The sequence below is a fragment of the Macaca mulatta genome, chromosome 1, assembly GCF_049350105.2.
Source record: "Macaca mulatta isolate MMU2019108-1 chromosome 1, T2T-MMU8v2.0, whole genome shotgun sequence".
Classification (NCBI taxonomy): domain Eukaryota; kingdom Metazoa; phylum Chordata; class Mammalia; order Primates; family Cercopithecidae; genus Macaca; species Macaca mulatta.
In genome coordinates, this window is record NC_133406.1 from 195,889,606 (window position 1) to 195,917,054 (window position 27,449).

Consider the following 27,449-nt stretch of genomic DNA (forward strand, 5'->3'; position numbering starts at 1 on the left):
GGCGGAAGTTGTGGTAAGCCAAGATCATGCCATTGCACTCCAGCCTGGATGACAGAGTGAGACTCCGTCTCAATAAATAAATAAAAAAATACAGAAAGAAAAAAAGCTAATTAATGCTATTAGAAGTCAGGATTATAGGTACCCTTGAGGGGATTAGGAGCTGGAAATGTGCCCAACAGGGACTTTTGAAGTTCTGGTAATGCTCTGATCATATTAGTTACAAGTGAGTTCTGTTTATGAAAATTCACTGAACTCAATGCTATGTGTACTTAGACCTTAGACTCCTCAACTATGTCAGAGGGCTTCTGCCCAGTCTTTCACTGCTTGTGAAAGACTGATTCCATGGCCACAGGAAAACATGCCCGCATGTGAGAAACAAGGCTTGCACTCAGGTGCTTTGAAGTACTGGTAATGCTCTGATCATGTTAGATACATAAGTGTGTTCAGTTTACGAAAATTCACAGAACTATGTACTCAATGCTATGTGTACATGTCTGTGTGTATGTGTGTGTAATGTTTCAATTAAGTTTTTTAAAAAAGAGATGATTTCCAAATAAGCAAGCCGTGTTGGTAGGGAAGGAGCAGACCAGTTCTGAAGCTGGGGGAATGGATGAATCTCAGGATATTCTAGCACAGGGACCAAGCAATGTGCTTCAGGGCCTCAAACATGGCAGGTGCGGGGCACTTTCGTTACTCACGAGGAACTGAAAATTGCTTGCGGGTGTTTGCAGCTGCAGGCAGCTCCACCTCCATGTCATTCTCCTGAGCAGTGACGCGAAGCTCTGAGACAGTGGACATGCGAGTGGAGCGAGTTCGAAGACCTGGAGAACCGAGAGCAGTAGCCAGTCAGTGCTGCATGATCTGGAGGGTGGTCAGGGGCAAACCTCCAAGTTTTGTACAAGGTGAAACTGGTCCCAGCCACCAGGAAAGGGGCTCACCAACTTCCCATATTCCTTAGAAAGGAAAAATTAGACCAAGTACCAGTACCCCCAAATTGTGCAAATTTTGTCCACATTGTGCAAATCCAGGAGCTCCTGAGGGCAAGGACATCTCCCACAAAGAGCATCTGTCTTGAGTAAGTACAGGGACCTATAGCTATCTTGAAAACATTTCTGGAGAGAGAGAGACCTAATCTAAGTCCTTGAGAAAAAGTATTATTATTACTATTTTATTTTTTTTTTTTTTGAGGAGTTTTGCTCTTGTTGCCCAGGCTGGAGTGCAGTGGTACAATCTTGGCTCACTGCAACCTCTGCCTCCTGGGTTCAAGCAATTCCCCTGCCTCAGCCTCCCGAGTAGCTGGGACTACAGGCGTGTGCCACCACACCCAGCTAATTTTTGTATTTTTTTTTTTAGTAGAGATGGGGTTTCACCATGTTGGCCAGGATGGTCTTTATCTCTTGACCTTGTGATCCACCCGCCTCAGCCTCCCAAAGTGCTGGGATTACAGGCGTGAACCACCACGCCCAGCCCATCTTTTTCTTGAGACAGAGTCTCACACTGTCAGCCAGGCTGGAGTGCAGTGGTGCAATCTTGGCTCACTGCAACCTCTGCCAAAACCAACTTCTACCGAGTTTCTGAGTATTGAAAGTTCAAGCTGATGGCTATATATAATCCATATCTTGAATTTTTACAATCTTCCTGTTTCCCTAATGATTTTATTTTAGTTTTTATAATAAGATTGGGTCTTGCTATGTTGCCCAGGCTGGTCTCAAACTCCTAGGTTCAAGCCATCTTCCTGCCTCAACCTCCCAAAGCACTGGGCTTACAGGTGTGAGCCATTACATCTAGCCCCAAATGATCTGTAATTTTTTTTTTTAAGACCGAGTCTTGCTCTGTCGCCCAGGCTGGAGTACAGTAGCACGATCTCTGCTCACTGCAACCTCCACCCCCTGGGCTCAAACAATTCTCTTGCCTCAGCTTCCTGAGTAGCTGGGATTACAGGTGCCCGTCACCACGCCTGGCTAATTTTTGTATTTTTAGGAGAGACAGGGGTTTCACCATGTTGGCCAGGCTGGTCTCAAACTCCTGACCTCAGATGATCCACCCACCTAGGCCTCCTAAAGTGCTGGGATTACAGGCATGAGCCACACTGCGCCTGGCCAGTTTTTTGTATTTTTAATAGAGACAGGGTTTCACCATGTTGACCAGGCTGGTCTGGAACACCTGACCTCAGGTGATCTCCCCACCTTGGCCCCCCAAAGTGCTGGGATTACAGGCATGAGCCAGCGCTCAGGGCCTTAAAGGCTTTTTTTTTTAATTAAAATGAGCTGTGTAGCTGGGCATGGTGGTATGTGCCTGTAGTCCCAGCACTTTTGGAGGCTGAGGCAGGAGGACTGCTTGAAGCTAGGAGTTCAAGACCAGCTTAGGCAACAAAGTGAGACCCCATCCTAAAAAAAAAAAAAAAAAGCTATTGGCTGGGCATGGTGGCTCACGCCTGCAATCCTGGCACTTTGGGAGGCTGAAGCAGGAGGATCCCTTGAGGCCAGGAGTTTGAGACCAGACCAGGCAACATAGTGAGACCTTGTCTCTACGGAAAAAAAAAAAAAAATTAGCCAGGTGTGATGAGGCACACCTGTAGTCCCAGCTACATGGGAGGCTGAGGTGGGAGGATTGCCTGAGCCCAGGAGTTCAAGGCTACAGTGAGCTACGATCATATCATGGTATTCCAGCATGGACAACCAAGTGAGACCCTGCCTTTGAAAAATAAAAAACAAAAAGCTGTGGCAATATCCTTTGAGGACATGAACATGGAATGGGACTGCTGCGAGTCCCAACTCTCCTGCATTCCCTTATGGTACACCCAGCAAGAAAGGGCCAGCACCACAACAGTCAGGCCCAAGCTTGCAATGGCACCACCCTCCACCCAGGGCCCCCAGAACCTGAAGCTCCAGTATTCTGGGAGTCCCTGAGGTAGCTGGATCCTTTTGCGGCAATGATGACCCCTAGACCTGGAGAGCTGTGCAGGTCACCAGCCTTCAAGGTACAACTGGCTTTAAGCTGGATCTTTTGGGAAGCTTACCCCCTAGAGTCACAGTCTATCATGTCGTCAAAGTAGGTTTTCACAGACTACTTCTGCAGAGAGAGCCCAACCTCCTAGACCACGAGGCAATGCTGTTATTCTCTCCAGCCCCAGCCATCCCTCTCTATAGTGCCACCAACTGTACTTCTAAACAACCCACAGACCTAGTGTCTCCCTTTTTCAAAGCCTCTTTCCAGGGCATACTGTTCCCCTGAGGGAAGAAAACAGGCCTACCAATGGCTGATTCCCACTCTTCTTAGCATCAGGCTCTGGATTATACAGAAAAGGTTTCCAGGCCAGGCAGCAAATTTCCTAAATGCACCAGGTCTCTTAAAGGTTGGCCTGATAGCTGTAGGTTGGATTCTTCCTCATAGAGAAGGAAGCTTGGAACATAGGCAGGACTCAGCCCACATAGAAACCACCTGCAAAATAGGAGCTTCCACAACTCTGAGTCCTAGAAACAATTCCTGACACAAATTCCATGACAGTAAGCTAGTAGAAATCCACTTACTTTCTTTTGGAGCAGGAATTTTGGAGTTGACGGATCTCCGTTTTTGTTTCTGAAAAACAAATCAAATTGTCACAATATATGGCTCTTATCAATTCTCAAGGGCCTATCCTGGGCCCATGTATTATGCTAAAATGTCAGACAATCAATCAGCAAAGAGCCAATAAGCAAAGTGAATCCTGTGGGGCACTGGCTGCAACCAGATGACAGGCACCTACCTGGATTGTTACATTTTCCTGCAGGGGCAGATTGTCCTTTGGATGTAAGGGAAGAAGCTGTAAGAGTTCTGGGTTTATTGCAGCCACATCATCAAAATCAATCTGCAAGGAGCAAGTAAAAGTTTCAATGAAACATTGTTCAATCCAAATACATTTCTTTTTTCTTTTCTTTTTTTCTGAGACAGAGTCTCGCTCTGTCACCCAGGCTGGAGGGCAGTGGCATGATTTCGGTTCAACGCAACCTCCGCCTCCTGGGTCCAAGCAATTCTCCTGCCTCAGCCTCCCGAGTAGCTGGGACTATAGGCGTGTGCCACCAAGCCCAGATAATTTTTGTAGTTTTAGTAGAGACCAGGTTTCACCATGTTGGCCAGGATGGTCTCAACCTCCTGGCCTCAGGTGATCTCCCCACCTTGGCCTCCTAAAGTGCTGGGATTACAGGTATGAGACACTGTGCCTGGTCCCCCCAGGCTGAGGTGGGAGAATCGCTGGAATCTAGGAGGTGGAGGTTGCATTGAGTTGAGATTATGCCACTGCCCTCCAGCCTGGGCGACAGAGTGAGACTCTGTCTCAAAAAAACACAAAAACATAAAAAAAAAAAAAAAAAAAAGTCGATAGGGCTACCCCTAAATTCAAACTTTACCAGCTTTAAGTTCCACTAAGTATGAATAGCTATAAAACAAATAGTTACTCCTTAATAATGGTTTACCATCTAGATGGATATGGGTTTCTGATTTCCAAGCCAATGGTAGACGTCAGTGATGAGAATAAGGTGAAGAGGAGGGCAGACAGGCAGGCAAACTGTTGGGTACTCCACAGCAGATCTAGGCCACTTGGCTCCCCTGCTGTTTTGCTGGGCAGTGAGGTCCTGCTGGGCACAGCCCCCTAAGCACCTCTTGCTGGCTGACACGGAGGAGGAAACAAGTTCTAACTGTCTGGTGAGAGTCCAATGGAGGCCCTTTAGGATCTTATGGGCAGGGGCAAGTTCCCGACAGCTGCTACCTAACCCTAAGACTACCTACATTTTCTTCTGGGCCCAGAAACTTCTTCCCCAGTTATGGCTTCCTGCCCATGCCTTACCTATTTCCTGTTGATGCCTGCAATGAGGTCACAATTCTAAGTTTACATCATCAGAGTCCTGCAATCCTCCAGGAACAACTCAAACTTCACCAGGATAACTTTACAACAGGTTCAGACATATCAAATTTGTCCCAACTTGTTATTTGTATTTTAAAATGTGACAGAGCTGAAGCATGTACTCCAGGGTGAGGGCTTTACTGCTTAGATACGAAACCTGCAGTTATTAGCTGCCTATTCAAGCATTTGTTAGGCACCACGAAGACAGCAGCCTGCAGGGGGAAAGTAGTCAAAGATGCATTACGACATATGTAGGCCGGGCACAGTGGCTCACGCCTGTAATCCCAGCACTTTTGGAGGCTGAGGCGGGCAGATCACCTGAGGTTGGGAGTTCGAAACCAGCCTCACCAACATGGAAAAACCCCGTCTCTACTAAAATTACAAAATTAGCCAGTGTGGCGCACGCCTGTAATCCCAGCTACTCAGGAGGCTGAGACAGAAGAATCGCTTGAAGCCGGGAGGCGGAGGCTGCAGTGAGCCGTGATAGCGCCATTGCACTCCAGAGCAACAAGAGCAAAACTGTCTCAAAAAAAAAAAAGCCAGGCACGGTGGCTCATGCCCGTAATCCCAGCACTTTGGGAGGCCGAGGCAGCTGGATCACGAGGTCAGGAGATTGAGACCATCCTGGCTAACACAGTGAAACCCCGTCTCTACCAAAAATACAAAAAATTAGCCAGGTGTGGTGGCAGGCGCCTGTAGTCCCAGCTACTCAGGAGGCTGAGGCAGGAGAATGGTGTGAACTTGGGAGGCAGAGCATGCAGTGAGCCAAGATCGTGCCACTGCACTCTAGCCTGGGCAACAGAGCGAGACTCCACCTCAAAAAAAAAAAAAAAAAAAAGGGATAGAATCACTAAATGCAAAAGCCGGCAAGCACTTCAGTAATCACACTTCTATCCACATTTCTGGGACAGCCACAGACTATTGGTACACACCTCCCCCACTTCCAACCCCTAAACTACAGAGAGCATAAACAACAAGGAAAATCAGTTTTTTGTTTTCTTGTTTTTTGAAACAGAGTTTCACTCTTAGCACCCATGCTGGAATGCAGTGGCGTGATCTCAGCTCACTGCAACCTCCACCTCCCGGGTTCAAGTGATTATCCTGCCTCAGCCTCCCGAGTAGCTGGGATTATAGGCACGCGGCACTATGCCCAGCTAATTTTGTATTTTTAGTAGAGACGGGATTTCACCACGTTGGCCAGGCTGGTCTTGTGCTCCTGACCTCAGGTGATCCATCCGCCTCAGCCTCCCAAAGTGCTGGGATTACAGGCGTGAATCACTGTGTCCAGCTTTTTTTAGACGGAATCTCACTGTTACCCAGGCTGCTGGAGTGCAATGGCGCGATCACAGCTTGCTGCAACCTCCACCTCCCGGGTTCAAGCGATTCTTCTGCCTCAGCCTCCTGAGTAGCTGGGACTACAGGTGCCTACCACCATGCCCCGCTAATTTTTTGGATTTTTAGTAGAAACGCGGTTTCACCGTATTGGCCAGGCTGGTCTTGAATTCCTGACCTCGTGATCCGCCCGCCTCAGCCTCCCAAAGTGCTGGGATTACAGGCATGAGCCACTGCACCCCGCAAAAAACAGAGTTTTAAGCCTTGCTCTGACAATCAGCTGGTTCTCATGTTGATAATTCAGGGTGAACATCCCAGGAGAAAGGAATAAGCGTGTAAGAGCAGCAGGGAATTAGGCACAGTCACAGAGCAGTAAACCACCTCATTTGCCAGGGGATAGGATATGTGGAAGAAGAGTGTGTGGTACAAAGAAAAAGGGTGATTGGAATCAGAGCTCAAGCCAGGCGCGGTGGCTCATGCTTGTAATCCCAGCACTTTAGGAGGCCAAGACGGCCAGATCACTTGAGGTCAGGAGTTTGAGACCAGCCTGGTTAACATGGTGAAACCCTGTCTCTACTAAAAATACAAAAATTAGATGGCTGTGGTGGCAGGTGCCTGTAATCCCAGCTTCTTGGGAGACTAAGGCAGGAGAATCGCTTGAACCTGGAGGATGGAGGTTGTAGTGAGCCAAGATTGGCTCACTGAGGGAGATCGTGCCACTGCACTCCAGCCTGGTGACAGAGTAAGACTTCGTCTCAAAAGAAAAAATATCAGAGCTTGAAAAGGCCTGAATGCACCATTAAGAAGTTTGGATCTTATTCCAAAAGCAGTATTTGATCTGAGGTAAGACAAGGGATATATTTCTGAACAAACAACAAAAACAAAAAACGAATCACAAAGGACTGATAATAGCTGGCTGAAAGGAATTTTAGGAACCTCTTGATTCTTTAGCGGCAGATAATGGAAAGTATTCAATCCTTTTATTTCTCAAATATACCACCTAAATATCTCTACTAGACGTACCATGCTAAGCAAGCTTTTTACATGTTTTATCTTTTTTACTTATATTTTTTTGAGACAGGGTCTCACTCTGTCACGCAGGCTGGAGTGTTGTGCCTCACTGTAGCCTTGAACTCCTGGGCTCAAGCAATCCTCCTGCCTCTGGAGTAGCTGGGACCACAGACGCAAGCCACTATGACTAGCTAATTGTTTTTTATTTTTAGTAGAGATGAGGTCTTGCTGTATTTGCCCAGGCTGGGCTCAAACTCTTGGCTTCAAGAGGTCCCCCTGCCTCAGCCTCCCAAAGTGCTGAGATTATAGGTACTGTGCCCAGCTACATGTATTATTTTATTACGCTCCATGGAAGAGGGTCCAAGAGTCTGTCTCCTTCACCTCTGTATCCCTAGCACCCCATAAGTGTCTAGCATTTTGGAAGCAGTCCAAAATATCTGCTGAGTAAATCCTCACAACAACCCTGTGAGGTAGACATTATCATCATCCTCACTTTATAGATGAGGAAACCAAACTTCGAAGAGGGGCAGAAACATGCCTGAGAACACAAAGCAGTGGCAGAGCCAGACTAGAATCCAGGTTTTCATACTCCTAGCCCAGTGACCTTTTCACTACACCACAATGCCGCTAGAACAGAAGTGTCTTAGTCACAGTGCTCTCCTCAAAATCCCCACTGCCTACAGAAGAAAACCTAACCAGCTCAGTGCCAGACACGAAGACCTTTGTCTCCTTTTTCAGCTGTTTTGCTGCTGCCAAGCATCCTGGGCCCTGCACTGCTTGTGGCCAGCTTCTTTATGGTCCCTATGTGTGCCATCTTGCTGCTTTGGCTAAGCCTTCACACTCCACTCTCCAAGCCCAGCCCATTCTCAGAAAGTTTCCACCTCTGAGCTGCTCTAGCAATGCTCATCTGGGCCATTCGTCACAAGTTGCCTTTTGTTATTTGGTGATTCAGAAACGTATTTTTGTCTCCTCAACCAGGTTATTGATTTCATTCACCTAACTGATATCACAGGTAGTGTGCATGCAGAACCTAGCTTGGGCAAGCAAAGTTTTCTAAAACCTAAAATTTTGTGCAGTTTGCTTTTTCTTTTTTTTTGAGACGGAGTGTCACTCTGTTGCCCAGGCTGGAATGCAGTGGCGTGATCTCAGCTCACTGCAACCTCTGCTTCCCGAGTTCAAGTGATTCTCCTGCCCCAGCCTCCCAAGTAGCTGGGATTACAGCCCTCTGCCACCAGGCCCAGCTAATTTTTGTATGTTTAGTAGAGATGGGGTTTCACCATGTTGGCCAGGCTGGTCTCAAACTCCTGATCTCAAGTGATCCGCCCACCTCGGCCTCCCAAAGTGCTGGGATTACAGGTGTGAGCCACCATACCAGGCTACAGTTTGCAGTTTGCTTTCTACAGACATACCAGAAAACGATTGATTGCTTCAATTTAAATGGACCTGACTAAATAAAATCCCAATGCATCTGGAAGGGGACCATTCTTTTTTTTGACAAGTCCTTATTCTGTCGCCCAGGAGGCTGGAGAGCAGTAGCACAATTTCAGCTCATTGAAACCTGTTCTTTTTCCAGACTCAAGCAATTCTCCAGCCTCAGCCTCCAGAGTAGCTGGGACCACAGGCATGCACCACCATGCCCGGCTAATGTTTTTTTGTATTTTTTGTAGAAATGCGGTTTTGCCATGTTGCCCAGCCTGGTCTTGAACTCCTCAGCTCAAAGCGATCTGCCCACCTCGACCTCCCAAAGTGCTGGGATTATAGATGTGAGCCACTGTGCCCAGCCAAGAAGACCAATTATTTTTTTTGAGGAAAGGTCTCACTCCGTCATCCAGGTCAGAGTGCAGTGGCTCGATCATGGTTCACTGCAGCCTCAACCTCCCAGGCTAAATCGATCCTCCCACCTCAGCTTTCCGAGTAGCTGGAACCACAGATGCAAGCAACCACACCCTGCTAATTTTTTATTTTTTGTAGAGACAAGGTCTCAACATTTTTCCCAGGCTGGTTTCGAACTCCTGGGCTCAAGCAGTCCTCCAGATGAGGCCTCTCAAAGTGCCGGGATTAGAGGCAAGAGCCACCGCACCCAGCCAATTTTTTTTTTTTTTTTTTTTTGAGTCAGATTCTCACTCTGTCGCCCAGGCTGGAGCGCAGTGGCACAGTTTCGGCTCACTGCAACCTCCACCTCCTGGGTTCAAGCAATTCTCCTGCCTCAGCCTCCCGAATAGCTGGGATTACAGGCTAGCACCACCATGACCGGCTAATTTTTGTATTTTCAGTAGAGACAGGTTTCGCCATGTTGGCCAGGATGGTCTCGAACCCCTGACCTCAGATGGTCCACTCGCCTCAGCCTCCCAAAGTGCTAGGATTACAGGCGTGAGTGAAAAGAGCACAGCATCAGAAACTAGGCTCTCACAGATTCCACTTCTGCACAGATCCTTTATGTAGGAAGGCATTAAATGTGGTAGAGGAATTCTCATAGAACCTACCTCTTTGCCCTTTGTGGCACCTCCTTCTGCCCATTCCACTGAAACACAGGATTTCTCCAAGTTCACAGTCCTTACATTGGCACTGTGAATTAAACCTATAAAGTATGAAAAAACCAGAGTTACCCTCTCTTTCCTGAGAGCTTCACTTTTAGGATTCCACAGAGATTCCCAAAGTGGAGTTAACCTGAAGGAACAGGCGGCTGCCTTTAAAAAACAAACAAACAAACAAACAAACAAAACTAAGAGAAATAAATCTCCTGGGCTTCACCTTTAGAATATCCACAGTGAGGTGGGCAGGGGACAGGTTTTTAAATTGAGCTGCATGGGATAAGGATTCACCCCTACTCAAAAGAGAGCCTACAAAAAAAAAGAGAGCGGGAGCCTACAGAAGAGAACACACAAAAGTATGTTTGAGCAGAGGATTCCTTAAAGCCCTTAAATGAACTTTTCCTCAACATAGCATTAAGGATCTGGCCCTCTTGGGGTTTTCCTAACTCACTTCTGGCGGTCATATCTGTCCATTTCCCTAATGACACGGGTATTAGACGTGCCAGAAGTGCGGTAGCTGCTTAAGCAAAAGAGAGAACGACTACAAGCTGCTCAAGAGCAGGGATCTTGTCTGTCCCGTTAACCCTAAGTCCCAGTACCTGACATACTGCAACTGTGCAATATTATTCCAGAGTAGAGGGGCCAGGAGACCGAGGTCCCCGTAAGAGCAGGGCATTTTCCGGGGTGAATTTTGGAAGTGAAGTGAATTTAGAAGCCCCAACTTCCCTGGATCTACCAGCCTTGGAGAAGGTCCGCCCACTCCCGGAGGACAGCGAAAGGGACCCACGTCCAGCGCAGACTCTCACCCCTGTGTAGGGAAGAATGACTGCCAGTGCAGAGACCAGGAGTTAGTGCGTGTGAAAAGGAGGGAGGGAGAGAAAGAGAGTGAGAGCCCATTTGTGTGTCTGGGGAGGGGCAGTAATTTCCGTCGTCTCACCGCTCACGAGTCCCCTTGACCTAGGGACCCCGCTCCTCACCATTACTGCGTTGGATCTTGATGGCGAGACCGGGAAACAGGCGGGCCTGAAGCGACGAGTCCATGGCCATTCGGAGGGTCAGCAAGGAAAAGAAACGCGCAATGCTAGGAAACCTCAATTCCGCTAACCCTAGGAAGTCTTAACGCCGCGTAAACCGCCGCAGTTTAAATCCCGCGCGCAAGCGTCCTTAAAACGTCATCCCGCTGTCCCCGCCCCCGCTTCCGGCGGTCAGCGGCGCCCTGCAGAGCCTTGGGGGATACGCAGTTCCGAACCGTCTTCCGACGCCCGGCACCGCCCATGCGTCTGGCCACACCCCCGAGCGCTGTGCCTCCTGGGAACTTTGGCGCTCCGCGGGGTCTGGGGCTCCCGCTTCCTGGTATTGTGTTTGGTCATCTTGTACAGCCGGGTTCCCGAAAACTGGGAAACTTCGGTATGTATTTCAGAGTGAGGGCTCTGGAATACTACAGACATGGGTTCGAATCCTAGCTTCTTCAGTTGCTAGTTCAATGACCTCGAGCAAATTGGAGACTTGACCGGGCGCGGTGGCTCACTCCTGTAATCCTTGCACTTAGGAAGGCTAGAGGTGGGAGTGATCGCTTGAGATCAGAAGTTCGAGACCAGCAAGGGCAACGTAGCCAAGACCCTGTTCTCTAAGCAAAATAAAACCACAGGTTAGAAACTTGACTTAGTTTTTCTCATTGCACAGTGGAGAAGCATGTTTCGTCATTCAAGGAGTTACGTATAAATTTCCAGGAAGACACGATTCACCAGATATTTATTGAGTGAATGTCTACCACGTGCTAGGCATGGTACTAGGAAATGGAGATAATAGTAGTCAACTAGACACACAGTTCCTGTCCTCTTTTTTTTTAAATTAGAGACAGTGTTCTTGCTGTGTTGCCCAGGCTGGTCTTGAATTCCTGGGCTCAAAGATCCTCCCTCCTTCGCCCCCCAAACTGCTAGGATTACATATGTGAACCACGAATTCCAGCCTCCTGTTCTTGACGATCTGCCTGCCTCAGCCTCCCAAAGTGCTGGGATTACAGGTGTGAACCACTGTGCCTGGCCAGGAAAGGTCTTGTTTGAAGATGGCTGGAAGGCAGTGGGGGAGAGGAACATCAGAAGAAGTTGAAGAGGTGGGCAGGGGCAAAATCATTGAGCATCTTGTGGCCTGTAGTAGTAATTTTGGCTTTTATGCTAATGAGAAGTCATTGAAAGTTTTAAGCAGGGGACTAAGAAGATCTGATTTACATTTTACTTTCTCTTTTTTTTCTTTTGAGACAGAATTTCACTCTTGTTGCCCAGGCTGGAGTGCAGTGGCGTGATCTTGGCTCACGCGACCTCCACTTCCCGGGTTCAAGCAATTCTCCTGCCTCAGCCTCCAAAGTAGCTGGGATTACAGGGATGCGCCACCATGCCTGGCTAATTTGGTATCTTTAGTAGAGATGAGGTTTCACCCTGTTGGTCAAGCTGGTCGTGAACTCCCGACCTCAGGTGATCCACCTGCCTCCGCCTCCCAAAGTGCTGGGATTACAGGTGTGAGCCACCGCGCCCAGCCTACATTTTACTTTTATGTCAGGCAAACTTGCTGTTGTGTGGAGAGTAGAGTTGAAAGGGGCAAGACAGAGTGCAGAGAGCACTTAGTAGGCAAGAGATTATGCTGGCATAGGCCAGGGTGGTGATACTGGATTGGAAGTACAGCTGAGAGAATTGATTCAAGATACCCCATGTTTGGGAAGTGAAGTGAATGGATTTTGCTGATGGATGTGAATGACAGGGGTGGTCATGGATGACTCCTGGTTTCTGGCTAGAGCACCTGGCTGCATGATGGACCATATACTGAAAAGGGAGAGTGGGATTGTGAAGGAATGAGTTGGGGGTTAAGTCCAGGGTTTCATTTTGTTCATTTTGAATTTGAGATGTCTACAACACATCTGAGTGTAGGTGTCAACTGAGCAGCTGGATGTACAAACTGGGAGCTAAGGTAGAAGTCAGAGATTGAGATTTGGCAGTCTGCGTTATGTAGATGATATTTGGAGTCATGAGCTGAATACTATCTAGGCAAAGAGCATAGATGGAGATGAGAAGAACATGTATACTTAAGCCATGGGACTTGCCAATATTTTGAGGTAGGGCAGGGGAGGAGGAGCCAGCAAAGGAGATGGGATTAGGGTGGTTTGAAGGGATGAAGAAAACAAAAGAGTTGGGGGCAGTTCCTTAGAAGTCAACCGATGGAATGAAGAAGGTGAAAGTAACTCTGGAGAGCTACTCAGAGGCCAAATAAGATGAGGACATTTTAGTATCCTTTGGATTTATTAGCACCTAAGTCATTGCTGACCTTTTGCAGTCTTGGTGAACTATTGAGGGGGAGAACCAGACTAGAGAGACAAGAATAGATGGAATATTGTTTAGAGATATGCTGTGGTTTGAATGAGTCCCCCAAATTTCATGTGCTGGAAACTTAATCCCCCAATTCATATATTGATGGCATTTGAAGGTGGGGCCTTTGGGAGGTAATTAGGATTAATAAAGTCATCAGGATGGGGCCCCACGATGGAATGGTAGCTTTATAAGAAGAAGAAGGACTTGAGCTGACATGCTCTTGCCCTGTCACGATGTTATACTGTCTGCCATGTTATAATATAGCAAAAAGGCCCTCACAAGATCCAAGCACCATGCTCTTAGACTTCTCAGCCTCCAGAACCATGGATGAAATAAATTTATGTTCATTATAAATTACCCAGTCCCCAGTATTTTGTTGTAGCAACAGAAAATGGACTAAGCTGGATGCAGTGGCTCATACCTGTAATCCCAGCACTTTGGGAGGCCAAGATAGGCAGATTGCTTGAGCTCAGCAGATCCAGACCACCATGGGTGACACAGTGAGACCCCTATCTCTGCAAAAAATACAAAAATTAGCTGGGTGTCATGGCACATGCCTGTAGTCCCAGCTACTCAGGAGGCTGAGGTGGGAGGATCACCTGAGCCTGGGGAGTTCGAGGCCACAGTGTGCTGTGATCGTGCAACTGCACTTCAGCCTGGGGAACAGAATGAGACCCTGTTTCAAACAAAAAAAAGAAGGTGGGCCAGCCGTGGTGATTCACACCTGTAATCCCAGCACTTGGGGAGGCTGAGGCAAGAGAATCACTTGAGGCCAGGAGTTCAAGACCAGTCTGGCCAACATAGCGAGACCCTATCTCTACTAAAAATACAAAAATCAGCTGGGTGTGATGGCACACGTCTGTAATCCCAGGTACTCGGGAGGCTGAGGCACAGGAATCGCTTGAACCCAGAAGGCGGGAGTTGCCAGTTGCAGTGAGCTGAGATCGCACCACTGTACTACAGGCTGGGTGACAGAGACTCTATCTCAAAAAAAAAAAAAAAAAAAAACCAGAGAAAAGGCTGGGTGCGGTGGCTCACGCCTGTAATCCCAGCACTTTGGGAGGCTGAGGCAGGAGAATGGCGTGAACCCGGGAGGCGGAGCTTGCCGTGAGCCAAGATCGCGTCACTGCACTCCAGCCTGGGCAACTGAGTGAGACTCCGTCTCAAAAAAAAAAAAAAAAGAAATCCGGTGGTGTTTGTAGTCCCTATCTCACTTGACCATTCATTTGACATAGGTGACCAGTCCTTTCTTTTTTTTTTGAGACGGAGTCTAGCTTTGTCGCCAGGCTGGAGTGCAGTGATACGATCTCGGCTCACTGCAACCTCTGCCTCCCGGGTTCAAGCGATTCTCCTGCCTCAGCCTCTCGAGTAGCTGAAATTACAGGCACATGCCCCCACGCCCAGCTAATTGTTGTACTTTTTTTTTTTTAAGTAGATACGGGGTTTCACTGTGTTAGCCAGGATGGTCTCGATCTCCTGACCTCGTGATCTGCCCTCCTTGGCCTCCTAAAGTGCTGGGATTACAAGCGTGAGCCACCACGCCCAGTCCTTTTTTTTTTTTTGACACAGACTCTTGCTCTGTCACCAGGCTAGAGTGCAATGGCATGATCTTGGCTCACTGCAATCTCTGCCTCCTAGGTTCAAGAGAGTCCTCTAGGGCCGCGCTAGGTGGCTCAAGCCTGTAATCCCAGCACTTTGGGAGGCTGAGACGGGCGGATCACAAGGTCAGGAGATCAAGACCATCCTAGCTAACACGGTGAAACTCCGTCTCTAATAAAAAATACCAAAAAAAAAAACTAGCTGGGCGAGGTGGCGGGTGCCTGTAGTCCCAGCTACTCGGAAGGCTGAGGCAGGAGAATGGCCTAAACCCGGGAGGCGGAACTTGCAGTGATCCGGCCACTGGACTCCAGCCTGGGCGACAGAGCGAGACTCCGTCTCAAAAAAAAAAAAAGAGAGTCTTCTGCCTCAGCTTCCTGAGTGTCTGGGACTACAGGCACACGCCACCATGCCTGCCTAAGTTTTTTACTTTTAGTAGAGGTGGGGTTTCACCATATTGACCAGGCAGGTCTCGAACTCCTGACCTGGTGATCCGCCTGCCTTGTCCTCCCAAAGTGCTGAGATTACAGGCGTGAACCACCACACTCAGCCTTTTTTTTTTTTTTTTTTGAGACAGAGTCTCATTCTGTCACCCAGGCTGGAGTGTGGTGGCATGATCTTGGCTGATTGCAACCTCTGCCTTTTGGGTTCAAGGGATTCTCCTGCCTCAGCCTCCCGAGTAGCTGGGATTACAGATGCCCGCTACTACGCCCGGGTAATTTTTGTAGTTTTAGTAGAGATGGAGTTTCACCATTTTGGCCAGGCTAGTCTCGAACTCCGGACCTCAGGTGATCTGCCTGCCTCGGCCTCTCAAAGTGCTGGGATTTTAGGCACCTGGCCTGACCATCCCCTTCTTGCAACTTTGTTTGTTTTTTTTTTTTTTTTTTTTTTTTTTTGAGATGGAGTCTCGCTCTGTCACCCAGCCACAACGCCCGGCTAATTTTTTGTATTTTTAGTAGAAACAGGGTTTCACTGTGTTAGCCAGGATGGTCTTGATCTCCTGACCTTGTGATCCGCCCGCCTCAGCCTCCCAAAGTGCTGGGATTACAGGCGTGAGCCACCGCGCCCGGCCCCTTCTTGCAACTTCTTTCTGCCCTTGGTTTCTGCGCTGGTTTCCCTCCTGCCTCCTCTTCTCCTTCACATGCTCCTTCTGCTGCACCTCTTCTTTATGTCCCTTTTCTCTTGGACCTAGCCTAGATTTTTTCCTCTCTTTCCTGAGTCATCTGGTCTGGAGTGGGGCCTGATAATTTGCATTTCTAAGAAGTACCCAGGTGCAATAGGTGTCTTTGCTAGCGATCCCTGAACAAAGTACCACAAAACTGGTGGCTTACATGACAGAAACTTGTTGTCTTGCAGTTCTAGAGCCCTCATCTTAATATATTACATCTGCAATGATCCTTTTCCAAACAAAGTCACATTCTGAGGTGATGGGAATTAGGACTTCAATATATGAATTTTGGGGGTGGGGTGGAGGTGGGGGACACAATTCACCTGTAACAGGAAGTGATGCTGATGATGCTTTAAAACACTAATCTGGTCAGGCGCAGTGAGTGGCTCATGCCTGTAATCCCAGCACTTTGGGAGGCTGAGGCATGAGGATCACTTGAGCTCAGGAGTTCTAGAGCAGCCTGGGCCACACAGCAAAAACTTGTCCATATAAAAAATACAAAAATTAGGCCGGGCGCGGTGGCTCAAGCCTGTAATCCCAGCACTTTGGGAGGCCGAGACGGGCGGATCACGAGTTCAGGAGATCGAGACCATCCTGGCTAACACGGTGAAACCCCGTCTCTACTAAAATACAAAAAAAATTAGCCGGGCGAGGTGGCGGGCGCCTGTACTCCCAGCTACTCGGGAGGCTGAGGCAGGAGAATGGCGTGAACCCGGGAGGCGGGGCTTGCAGTGAGCTGAGATCCGGCCACTGCACTCCAGCCTGGGCAACAGAGCTAGACTCCGTCTCAAAAAAAAAAAAAAAGAAAAAATACAAAAATTAGCTGGGCGTGAAGACACATACCTGTAGTCCCAGCTAGTTGGGAGGCTGAGGTGGGAGGATCACCTGAACCTGAGCCTGGAGATCGAGGCTGTGGTGAGCCATGATCCCGCCACTGCCATCCAACCTGGGTGACAGAGTGAGACCCTGTCTCCAAAAAAAACCACACCAAACAAACAAAAAAAACACTAATCTGATCATGTTCTCCTTTAAAGCTTTTCAGTGACTCCTCATTGTCCTTAAGGTAAATCCAAGTTAGCTTGGTATGGAAGGTCCATCAAGATGTGGTCCCTGTGATTTAGCCACTTGCCCTGTCACCACTTGGCTCACACTGCTTAGGGTGTCCCTCTGCCTAGAATGTCATCACCACCCTACTTTGGATCCTTTCATGCTTGGCACATGTCACTCACTGAACATTCTATTATCAGCGCTCATCACACGTGCCTGTCTCCTAGCACAGGATTTCCTAGTACTCAATAAATTTTTGGTAAATGACTGTGTGAATACAATTATTTTACGGCTCTTTTTTTTTTTTTTTTTTTTTTTTTTACTTTAAGTGCCAATTACAAAATAAGGTCACTTTTTTTTTTTGACGGAGTTTCGCTCTTGTTGCCCAAGCTGGAGTGCAGTGGTGCGACCTCGGCTCACTGCAACCTTCACCCCCTGGGTTCAAGCGATTCTCCTGCCTCAGCCTCCCAAGTAGCTGGGATTGCAGTCATGCACCACCACGCCCAACTTATTTTGTACTTTTTTTTTTTTTTGAGACGGAGTCTCGCTCTGTCGCCCAGGCTGGAGTGCAGTGGCCGGATCTCAGCTCACTGCAAGCTCCGCCTCCCGGGTTTACGCCATTCTCCCGCCTCAGCCTCCCGAATAGCTGGGACTACAGGCGCCCGCCACCTCGCCCGGCTAGTTTTTTGTATTTTTTTAGTAGAGACGGGGTTTCACTGTGTTAGCCAGGATGGTCTTGATCTGCTGACCTCGCGATCCGCCCGTCTCGGCCTCCCAAAGTGCTGGGATTACAGGCGTGAGCCACCGCGCCCGGCCTTTTTTTTTTTTAAGTATAGACGGGGTTTCTCCATGTCAGTCAGGCCAGTCCTGAACTCCTGACCTCAGGTGATCCGCCCAAAATAAAGTCACTTTCTAGTTAGACCAGGCATCTATAGTTCTGAAAATCTGGCTTCTGCTCTGTCCCCTGGTGGTGGCCCAACGCCTAGAAAAAGTAACGAACTATTTAGGGTATTTCTGGAAACCGAGGGGGGGGTGGTGACTCAGCACATCATTTACATACCCACAATGCATTGCACACAGAACACGTCCTACTTTAAAAGGAGATTCTCCCTTTTTTCCCCTTTTTCCTTTATCATAAAAACGAAGCTCCTTTCACACAATTGTCTGAGATAAAAACAGAAGTCGCTAGCTCCTTTGGTTAATAGTAACCATTGCTAATCTAGTAGTGACCGTCACCCGAGGACTGTGTGCAACGAATGGCAGGGTATACTCTGGTTTCTCTTCAAATCGTATAAATCTTTCGCCTTTTACTAAAGATTTCCGTGGAGAGGAACAATTCCGAGTCTTAAGCCAATTTTTTGAGGTCCCACGTGTGTGGGACTAACTAAGAGTGTTCAAAAGTCAGACGAAGATCATCTGTATACTGTAACATTCTTGAAGCTGTTTGCTCGTTGCTGTGTGTGAAGTGGCATTTCGTTTGTTCATTCAGCTTAAACCATACTGTTATTGGGGGTGTCACTTATTTTTTTGTAAATGGAGTTTTACTCATTCTCTAGGATGGAGAACAGTGACTAATCTCTGCCTCCTGGATTAATTCTAGAAACAGGGTCTCACTGTGTCATTCAGTCTGGAGTGCAGTGGCACGATCATAGCTCACTGCAGCCTTAGAACTCCTGGCCTCAACTGATTCAAGCACCTCGGCCTCCCGTGAGCCACCGCTTCCCGCTTGGCCAGTTTAGTTTTTAAAGGTTTTTTTATTTTATTTAAAAAAATTGCCGGGCGCGGTGGCTCACGCCTGTAATCCCAGCACTTTGGGAGGCCGAGGCGGGCGGATCACAAGGTCAGGAGATCGAGACCACGGTGAAACCCCGTCTCTACTAAAAATACAAAAAATTAGCCGGGCGCGGTTGTGGGCGCCTGTAGTCCCAGCTACTCGGGAGGCTGAGGCAGGAGAATGGCGTGAACCCGGGAGGCGGAGCTTGCAGTGAGCCGAGATCGCGCCACTGCACTCCAGCCTGGGCGACAGAGCGAGACTCCGTCTCAAAAAAAAAAAAAAAATTTTTTTTTTTAAAATTATGATCACTTTAGCCCAGTGGTTCCTAGATTTTTGGATTTCCCAATTATTAAAATTTCCAGAAAAGTTCTGGGGTACTATTTTTTACCATTATACAAAAGAAAACATTTCAAGACTAAAACTAAAACCAAATGACAAAAAAAAAAAGAAAGAAAAAGAAAAAGAAAAAAGACTAAAAACTAAAAATGACTTGATCGCAACGTAAAGGATAGGAAATCCAGCCTGACACGGTGGCTCACACCTGTAATCCCAGCACTTTGGGAGGCCAAGGCGGGTGGATCACTTGAGGTTAGGAGTTCAAGACCAGCCTGGCCAACATGGTGATCCCCCGTCTCTACTGAAAATACAAAAGTTAGCTGGGCGTGGGCACGGTGGCAGGCGCCTGTAATCCCAGCTACTCGGGAGGCTGAAGCAGGATAATCGCTTGAACCCGGGAGGTGGAGGTTGCAGTGCGCCGAGATTGTGACATTGCACTCCAGCCTGGGTGACAGAGAGACTCTGTCAAAAAAGTAAAATAGGCCGGGCGCGGTGGTGCATGCCTGTAATCCCAGCACTTTGGGAGGCCAAGGCGGACGGATCACGAGGTCAGGAGATCAAGACCATCCTGGCTAACACGGTGAAACCCCATCTCTATTAAAAATACAAAAAAAATTAGCAGGGCAAGGTGGCAGGCACCTGTAGTCCCAGCTACTAGTGAGGCTGAGGCGGGAGAATGGCATGAACCTGGGAGGCGGAGCTTGCAGTAAACCGAGATAAAAAATTAGCCAGGCGTGGTGCCGCATGCCTGTAGTCCCAGTTACAGGAGAATCGCTTGAACCCAGGAGGCGGAGGTTGCAGTGAGCCAAGACCACGCCACTGCACTCCAGCCTGGGAACAGAGTGAGACTCTGTCTCAAAATAAACAAACAAATAAATAAATTAATTAATTAATTAAAAAAAAAAGGAAATCCATTTAGCTTTAAAGAAAACATAACAAAACATATATATATGTATAGTTAACTCTTCTCTCCTCTGTAGGTACAAAAAAAGGAAAGCTGAGGCTTAAAATAAGTTTGGGGAAAGCAGAACTGCCTTAGACCAACAATGTCAGGGCTGGTGATGCCCTCTTGTGGCATCCTGGAGAATTACTGCCATCTGACTTCATTTCCTCCGACTTGGAGGGACTATTCCCTCACAATACCTCAGTCACTGATTCATGCATGCCAGGCATTGTCCTAACAGTATCCCTGTCCTCGTGGAGTTTACAGTCAGGCGGAGGACATACAATTAATAAACATAATAAAGTAATGCCGTGGAAAAAAAAAAACAGAGTAAGATGGGAAGGGAGATGATGAGTATAGAGAGTCGTAGTGTGCATTGCAATTTAAAAAGAGTAGGCCTTCTTGTAGAGTTGAAGAGAGGTAGGGGAGTGAGCCATGTGGATATATGGGGTGAAGTTCTAGGCAGAGTGAACAGTCAGTACAATAGCCTTGAGACAAGAGCTTGTTTGCCTTTTTTTTTTTTTTTTTTTTTTTGAGACAGAGTCTTGTTCTGTCGCCCAGGCTGGAGGGCAGTGGCCTGATCTCGGCTCACTCCAAGCTCTGCCTCCCTGGCTCATGCCATTCTCCTGCCTCAGCCTCCCGAGTAGCTGGGACTAGAGGCGCCCATCACCACGCCCGGCTAAATTTTTGTATTTTTAGTAGAGACGGGTTTCACTGTGTTAGCCAGGATGGTCTCAATCTTCTGACCTCATGGTCCGCCCGCCTTGGCCTCCCAAAGTGTTGGGATTACAGGCGTGAGCCACCGTGCCCAGCCTGTTTGCCAATTGCAAAAAAAAAAAAAAAAAAAAAAAAAAAACAACCGCAAGGGAGTCCATTGTGCCTGGAGCAGAGTGAAGGAGAGACAGAGGCAGAAGAGGGAAACCTGAGCACCTAGGGCCTTCATTCAGCGAAATGGGGAGCCCTGCAAGGTTTCAGCACAGTGATAAATCTGAAGCTTAAAAGGATAACCCTGGCTGTCATATTAGAACAGGTATTGACCAGGTACGGTGGTTCACGCCTGTAATCCCAGCACTTTGGGAGGCCAAGGTGGGCACATTACTTGAGCCCAGGCGTTCGAGACCACCCTGGGCAACACAGTGAAACCGGATCTCTAAAGTAATAAAATAATAATAGGCTGGGCCCGGTGGCTCATGCCTGTAATCCCAGTACTTTGGGAGGCTGAAGTGAGTGGATAATTTGAGGTCAGGAGTTCGAGACCACCTTGGCCAACATGGTGAAACCCCGTCTCTACTAAAAATACAAAAATTAGCTAGGCGTGGTGGCAGGAGCCTGTAATCCTAACTACTTGGGAGGCTGAGGCAGGAGAACTGCTTGAGTCCAGGAGGTGGTGAGTGTCAGTGAGCCTAGATCATACCACTGCACTCCAGCCTGGGTGACAGAGTGACATTTCATCTCAAAAAAAAAAAAAAAAAGAAAAGAGAAGAGGAAGAGGGAGAAAAGCAGAATAACATTGCAGAGAGATGATAGTGGCTCAGCCCAGAATATTAGCAATAGAGGTAGTGAGATATGGTTGGATTCTGGATGTATTTGGAAGATAGAGCCAACAGATCTAATAGATATGGATGCTAAAGACAGACATCAAAAAGCACTCCACTATTTTGTTTTGTTTTATAGGAAGGATGAGTTGCCATGAGTTGAATTGGGGAAAGCGGCGCGAGATTAGGAGTTCAGTTTTAGACACAATGAGGTAGAAATATTTTGCTGGAAATAGAAATGTAGGAGTCATTGGCCTATAATGATACTTAAAGTTCTGAGACAGGATGAAATCAGCAGGGTGTAAAGCAGATAAAAAAGAGACTCCAGACCAGGAGCCCTGCCTCACTCCAACTTGAATGAGACTGAATTGAAGAGGAGAAATCTTCAAAAGAAAAAACAAGACTAGGCACACTCAAGCCAGGCACAGTGGCTCATGCCTACAATCCCAGCACTTTGGGGGACCAAGGCAGGGGATCACTTGAGCCCAGGAGTTGGAGACCACCCTGGACAACATAGTGAGACCTCATCTCTACAAAAAAAGAAAAAAAAATTAGCTGAGTGTGGTGGTGGCGCACACATGTAGCCCCAGCTACTCTGGAGGCTAAGGCATGAGAATTGCTTGAGCCTGGGAAGCAGAGGTTGCAGTGAGTCGAGATTGCACCCCTGCACTCCAGCCTGAGCAACAGAGTGAGACCCTGTCAAAAAAAAAAAGAAAAAAAAGGCTGGGTGTGGTGGCTCAGGCCTATAATCCCAGCACTTTGGGAAGCCGAGGCAGGCAGATCATGAGGTCAGGAGTTCGTGACCAGTCTGGCTAAGATGGTGAAACCCTATCTCTACTAAAAATACAAAAATTAGCTGGGCATGATAGTGCGCGCCTGTAGTCCCAGCTACTCGGGAGGCCGAGGTTGCAGTGAGCTGAGATGGTGCCACTGCACTCCAGCCTAGCGATACAGCAAGACTCTGCCTCAAAACAAAAAAACCCAAAACAACAAAAAACAAAAAAACAAAGACTATGCACACTCCAGCCCCTCCTGGAAGAACCTACCTTTTTCCAGAAATCCTCAACCCAGTCTCCGCCTACCTGCCCTAAGAACCCTTAAGATTTCCCCTTTACCAGGCCCCTCCCCCTGGGAGAAGGTGCTTGGAGCATTAGCTCCCCTTCTCCATTCCTATGATTCAAGATTTTCTTCTTGGTGACTTTGCAAGCTGGGGACCTCCGGCTAGCAATGCCCTACCAGGTCTCACTCGCCAGGTTACCTGCTGCAGGACATGGCCTTTACTTGCTGCAGGAGGCGACCCACCCACTCAGCCCAGTTGGCGGAGTCTAGTTTAAGCACTGGTTCTGGAGTTCTCATCCCATGAGCCCAAGAAGAATGAGGAGGCACTGACAATTGAAGAGTGAGCAAGGTGGGGTTTTACTGAGTGATAAAACAGCTTTTGGTGGCCGTGGGGGGTGGTCCCCCTACCTGAAAGTGGGAAAGTTCCCCTAATATGGCTGAGTCCAGTGCTTCTATGGGCTCAGAATGGGGGAAGGGCAGGCCATAGGTAGTACTGGAAAAGGCAACATTCAGTTGGTTAAAAGGCATTATTCAAAAAGAATCAATCAGGAAAGGGTAGGCAAACAGAAACAGAAGTTCTCACTCTGGATTGTGGGTTTCATCCAGGACCAGCAATCGGTCTTTCAGCCTTCAGGCTGTTTTTGGCTTGAAGGTGGGGTTTCACTGGGGACCCACCCCTATCTGCCTAGGCATTTGGCCTTCTCCTGTTGCTGTCTCCTAGATCAATGAATAAAGCTTCTGCTCTGCTTTATGGAACCTGGCCTTGTTCTGTTGGTGCAAATGGTACCAGGCAAGGAAAGGACCCATTAGGATCAAATGACCCCCTTTAATGTAACAGCCGGAGAAAAACCAGGTGGGCAGGGAGTTCTGGAGGGACCCAGGGAATGGAGGGGAGGCCCTCTATTCAGGCTATGCCCTTGAACCTTCCAGGGTGTTGGTGGCCCTTCCCTCTGGATCTGCTTTTTTTTTTTTTTTTTTTTTTTTTTGAGAAGGAGTCTCGCCCTGTCGCCCAGGCAGGAGTGCGGTAGTGTGATCTTGGCTCACTGCAGCCTCTACCTCCTGGGTTGAAGTGATCCTCCTGCCCCAGCCTCCCGAGTAGCTGCAATTACAGGTGTGTGCCACCACACCCGGCTAATTTTTTATTTATTTTTAATTTTTTTAGTAGAGATGGAGTTTGACCATGTTGGTCAGGCTGGTCTCGAACTCCTGACCTCAGGTGATCCGCCTGCCTCAGCCTCCCAAAGTGCCAGGATTACAGGCGTGAGCCACTGTGCCTGGCCTGTTTTTGAGATGGGGTCTTGCTTTGTTGTCCATGCTGGCTTCCAACTCCCAGGCTCAAGAGATCCTCTTCCTTCAGCCTGCAGAGTAGCTAGGATTACAGGTGCAAGCCACTGTCCTAAACTTGGATGTGCTTTTTAACTTGAGGAGCACAGGCACCACCACCTGTCATCATAGCTCTCACTTGACCTCCCTCCCCCTCCACACACACAAAGAACAGACAGGTATCAAGGCTGTTTATTGACTCTTCACAGCCAGCGGTTCTCCCTCTGCCCTTCCGGGGTGCCTAATCCCCGTCTCCCCCCCTGGAGCCAAGTGGAGTGGCTCTGAGCTTGACCCCAGACGCCTTCCTCTTGCCAGGCTTCCCTGCCCCGCAGCCTTGGCCTTCCTGGTTTGCCACAGGGGTTGTTACTCCTTTGATTCCACATCCTCCTTCTCGAAGTGTGTGAGGTAGGCCATCTGAGCCGAATCATGCGAGCCATAGAGAATGTTCATGCTGTAGGAGCCGCCATGGAGGCGCAGGGCTGCAGGCAAGAAAGGCGGACGTGAGGCTGTGCTGGCGGCGCCTGTGCCCGGCTTCCTTCGTCCCACACTCACCTTTGGTAATATTGACTTTGTTGGCCGCCAAGATGTCCGCCTGAATGCTGTCTAATTTCATGTACAAGTCCTCAGCGTTGCTCTGAGGACAGGAGCAAGGGGGACCCGGCTGGGGTGCCAGGGCAGTCTGGACTTGGAGTTGGGCTTGGCAGAGGGATGTTGCAGGTGGGGGGCGAGTTGGCAGCCTGACCGAAAGGGCAGGAAAGGGAACAGGAAAGTGGCGGGTGGAGGAGCCTAGGCCAGAGCAGTCCCTCCTGCAGCTGGTGGCCAGGTCCACTCTGCATGTGGAACGCTCCAGGATGGGGACTGTGTGAAGGGGCACCACACTGTCCGAGTCGCCGTCTGAGGGCGCACTTACCAGGAAGAGCTGGTAGAGTTCCTCTCCCATGCCCTTGCGCACGTGCTCCGCTACCAACGGGAACATCTGCACGAAGCACTGCGCCGCGCGGGCGGGGCGGCGTGACTGCGGGGGCGGCGGGACTGTGGCTGCCGCAGCCCTTCCCGCCCCCTCGCTAGCCGCAGTGCGCACCTCCAGCGTGAGGCTGGCCAGCCGCTGGCTGTTGCTGTGGTCCATGTTGCCCATGGCGGCCATTAGGCCGTGCACCACGTGCAGGTACAGCAGCTCCTCGGCGATGCTCATGTCGTTGCGTGCCAGGACCCTGGGCCGGGGGATTCGGGCTGGGCCGATGCCCTGGGCTCACCCAGCGCACACCCCCGCCCACCCGGCGCACAGCGTCCTGAGCGCTCCCGGGGCCCGCGGGCAGCGCCAAACCAGGCTTGTAGCCACCCACTACCCTCTGCCCGCTTACCCGATGGCCTTGGCGGCCGCGGCCTGCTGCAAAAACATCGGCAGGCTGGGGGCGAGCTGGAGAACTGAGGGGTCTGAGGAGGGGGCGGCCGTGAGGCAGGAGACCCCCCTCCCTTGGCCCAGGCAGCCCCATCTGAGCAGGTCCCTACCACTGAGGATCTTGGCCTGCAATTTGGAGGTCTCCTTGACCGACGGTATCAGCAGCGCCACGAGGCCCTTGAGCAGCGCCTGGCGCACATCGTAACCCACGAGGTCCTTGATCAACTCGATGGCTGGGGAAGGGCAGAGGTGCTGGTGAGAGGCCCCAGGCCCCTCCACCACCGAGGAAGCAAAGAACTCCGTGAACCAAGTCGCCACTCGTCACTGTCCTCCTCTCGACCTTTTACTGACCAGGGCTGTGCAGGGCGTGGGGGAGCTGGGAAAGCGAACCTCAGTTGAAGAACAGGAGGCGGGGGCTGAAGGGGGAGGAGGAAGGGTTGTATGGTGGTCCATCTGTCGAGGCGGCCTAGGATGTCAGCGCTGGAAGCTGAGAGGCCCCACAGAGGTGGACCTTCGCCTTGGAGGAATCCAGGTTTCATGGAGGAGGGAAGTGCTGGGTCTTTATAGGAAGACAAGATGGAGAAAGACAAGGGGTGAGAGGGAGACAGAGAAAGTGGGTGAGAGACTTGTGGCAGGAAATGAGAAAGGGGAAGCAAGGTAGGCACTCCTTCTAACTATCGTCGAGCCCTCTCCACCAGGCACGGTGCCAGGCTTCCCATACAGCATCCGTGGAAGCTCTCCAGAACCAGATGAGGTTCACTTCCCCGTTTTACCTTTGCCAAAATTAGGCACAGAGAGGTAAACCACTTTGCCTAAGCTACACAGCTAGGAAATGGTGGAAGCAGAAGGAGGGGAGGATTTGGTTAGGAAGGAGAAAGGGACTAGAATTTATGGAGGGCGTTTCCTGCAGGCTTTCCTGTAGATATTTTACAGGCGTTCATTCAGTCCAGCATTCACTCAGCCTTTCGGCACGGCTGCGTGTGAATACCTATCGTGCCAGGCGCGGCATTGGGTGTTGAAGATACAGACTGAATTCATTCATTCGACCAACCCTCCGTAAGCATGCACAAACAGGCAGCGATGATACGGTGACAGGTGCTGTGGAAGGAGTCAGTGGTTGGGCTGTGGGAGCACCAGAGAAAATCGGCAAGGATTGTTTTTGTAAAGAAGAGGAAGGAACCACAGAGGTAGAGGGGGCAGGAGGAGATGCTAAGGTGATGGCACACCAGCGTAAATGCTACCTTTTTTTTTTTTTGAGACGGAGTCTGTCGCTCAGGCTGGAGTGCAGTGGCACGATCTTGGCTCACTGCAACCTCCACCTCCTGGGTTCAAGAGATTCTCCTGCCTCAGTCTCCCGAGTAGCTGGGATTACAGGCGCCCACCACCACGCCTGGCTAATTTTTTTTTGGTATTTTTAGTAGAGACAGGGTTTCGCCATCTTGGCCAGGCTGGTGTTGAACTCCTGCCCTCGTGATCCACCCTCCTCGGCCTCCCAAAGTGCTGGGATTGCAGGCATGAGCCACTGCACCTGGCAGGTAAATGCTACTTTTTTTTTTTTTTTTTTTTTTTGAGACAGAGTTTCACTCTCGTCACTCAGGCTGGAGTGCAATCCCTTACTGCAACCTCTGCCTCCCAGGTTCAAGCGATACTCCTGCCTCAGCCTCCCAAGTAGCTGGGATTACAGGCGTCTGCCACCACGCCCTGCTAATTTTTGTATTTTTAGTAGAGACAGGGTTTCACTATGTTGGCAAGGCTGGGCTTGAACTCCTGACCTCAGGTGATCCACCTGCCTCGGCCTCTCAAAGTGCTGGGATTACAGGCATGAGCCACTTCGCTGGCCTTTTTTTTTTATTATTTAAATTTTACTTTTTTTCTGAGACAAGGTCTTACTATGTTGTCCAGGCTGGTCTTGAACTCCTGGGCTCAAGCGATCCTCCTACCTCTGCCTCCTGAGGTGCAGGATTACAGGTGTGAGTCACTGTGCACCCGCCACTGCTACTCTGAACACATGTGGCGGCTACATGGAAGATAGAACTTGACTACCAGCTCAGTAGTCAAGTGCCTCTCTCTCTCCATTTACCAGTAAGATAGAGGGTTTAGGGAAAGTCCTTGTTCCCCACTCAGCTCATTTGCATCCCATAATGCAATGTAGATATG

General features: G+C 49.3%; 2 protein-coding genes and 1 non-coding gene across 21 annotated transcripts in view; 1 reads left to right on the forward strand and 2 right to left on the reverse strand.

Annotated features, from left to right (window-relative positions):
• KIF2C (kinesin family member 2C) overlaps positions 1–11,321 on the reverse strand; it is a 28,588-nt gene extending 17,267 nt beyond the window's left edge. The window contains exons 1-5 of one of the 2 annotated variants that reach the window (XM_015138048.3): positions 10,731–11,321; positions 9,706–9,800; positions 3,746–3,847; positions 3,531–3,579; positions 699–821 (exon numbers count right to left, since the gene is read on the reverse strand). In XM_015138048.3, coding sequence (XP_014993534.1) covers positions 699–821; positions 3,531–3,579; positions 3,746–3,847; positions 9,706–9,800; positions 10,731–10,800 — 439 coding nt within the window. In that variant the 5' untranslated portion in view covers positions 10,801–11,321. The remainder of the gene's footprint in view (positions 1–698; positions 822–3,530; positions 3,580–3,745; positions 3,848–9,705; positions 9,801–10,730) is intronic. The other variant, XM_015138059.3, reaches the window with a different exon arrangement.
• A 6,868-nt stretch (positions 11,322–18,189) lies between these two features.
• On the forward strand, positions 18,190–18,305 carry LOC114674763 (U5 spliceosomal RNA). Its single transcript, XR_003725870.2, has one exon. It is a non-coding gene; the product is annotated as a U5 spliceosomal RNA (small nuclear RNA).
• A 5,762-nt stretch (positions 18,306–24,067) lies between these two features.
• ARMH1 (armadillo like helical domain containing 1) overlaps positions 24,068–27,449 on the reverse strand; it is a 52,214-nt gene continuing 48,832 nt past the window's right edge. For 6 of the 18 annotated variants that reach the window (XM_077959408.1, XM_077959368.1, XM_077959390.1 and 3 more), the window contains 3 exons: positions 25,255–25,525; positions 24,446–25,104; positions 24,068–24,372 (listed from right to left, as the gene is read on the reverse strand). In XM_077959408.1, coding sequence (XP_077815534.1) covers positions 24,257–24,372; positions 24,446–25,104; positions 25,255–25,525 — 1,046 coding nt within the window. In that variant the 3' untranslated portion in view covers positions 24,068–24,256. Of the gene's footprint in view, positions 24,373–24,445; positions 25,105–25,254; positions 25,852–27,449 lie in introns of those variants that run through there. The other 12 variants (XM_077959425.1, XM_015138033.3, XR_001444678.3 and 9 more) reach the window with 11 other exon arrangements.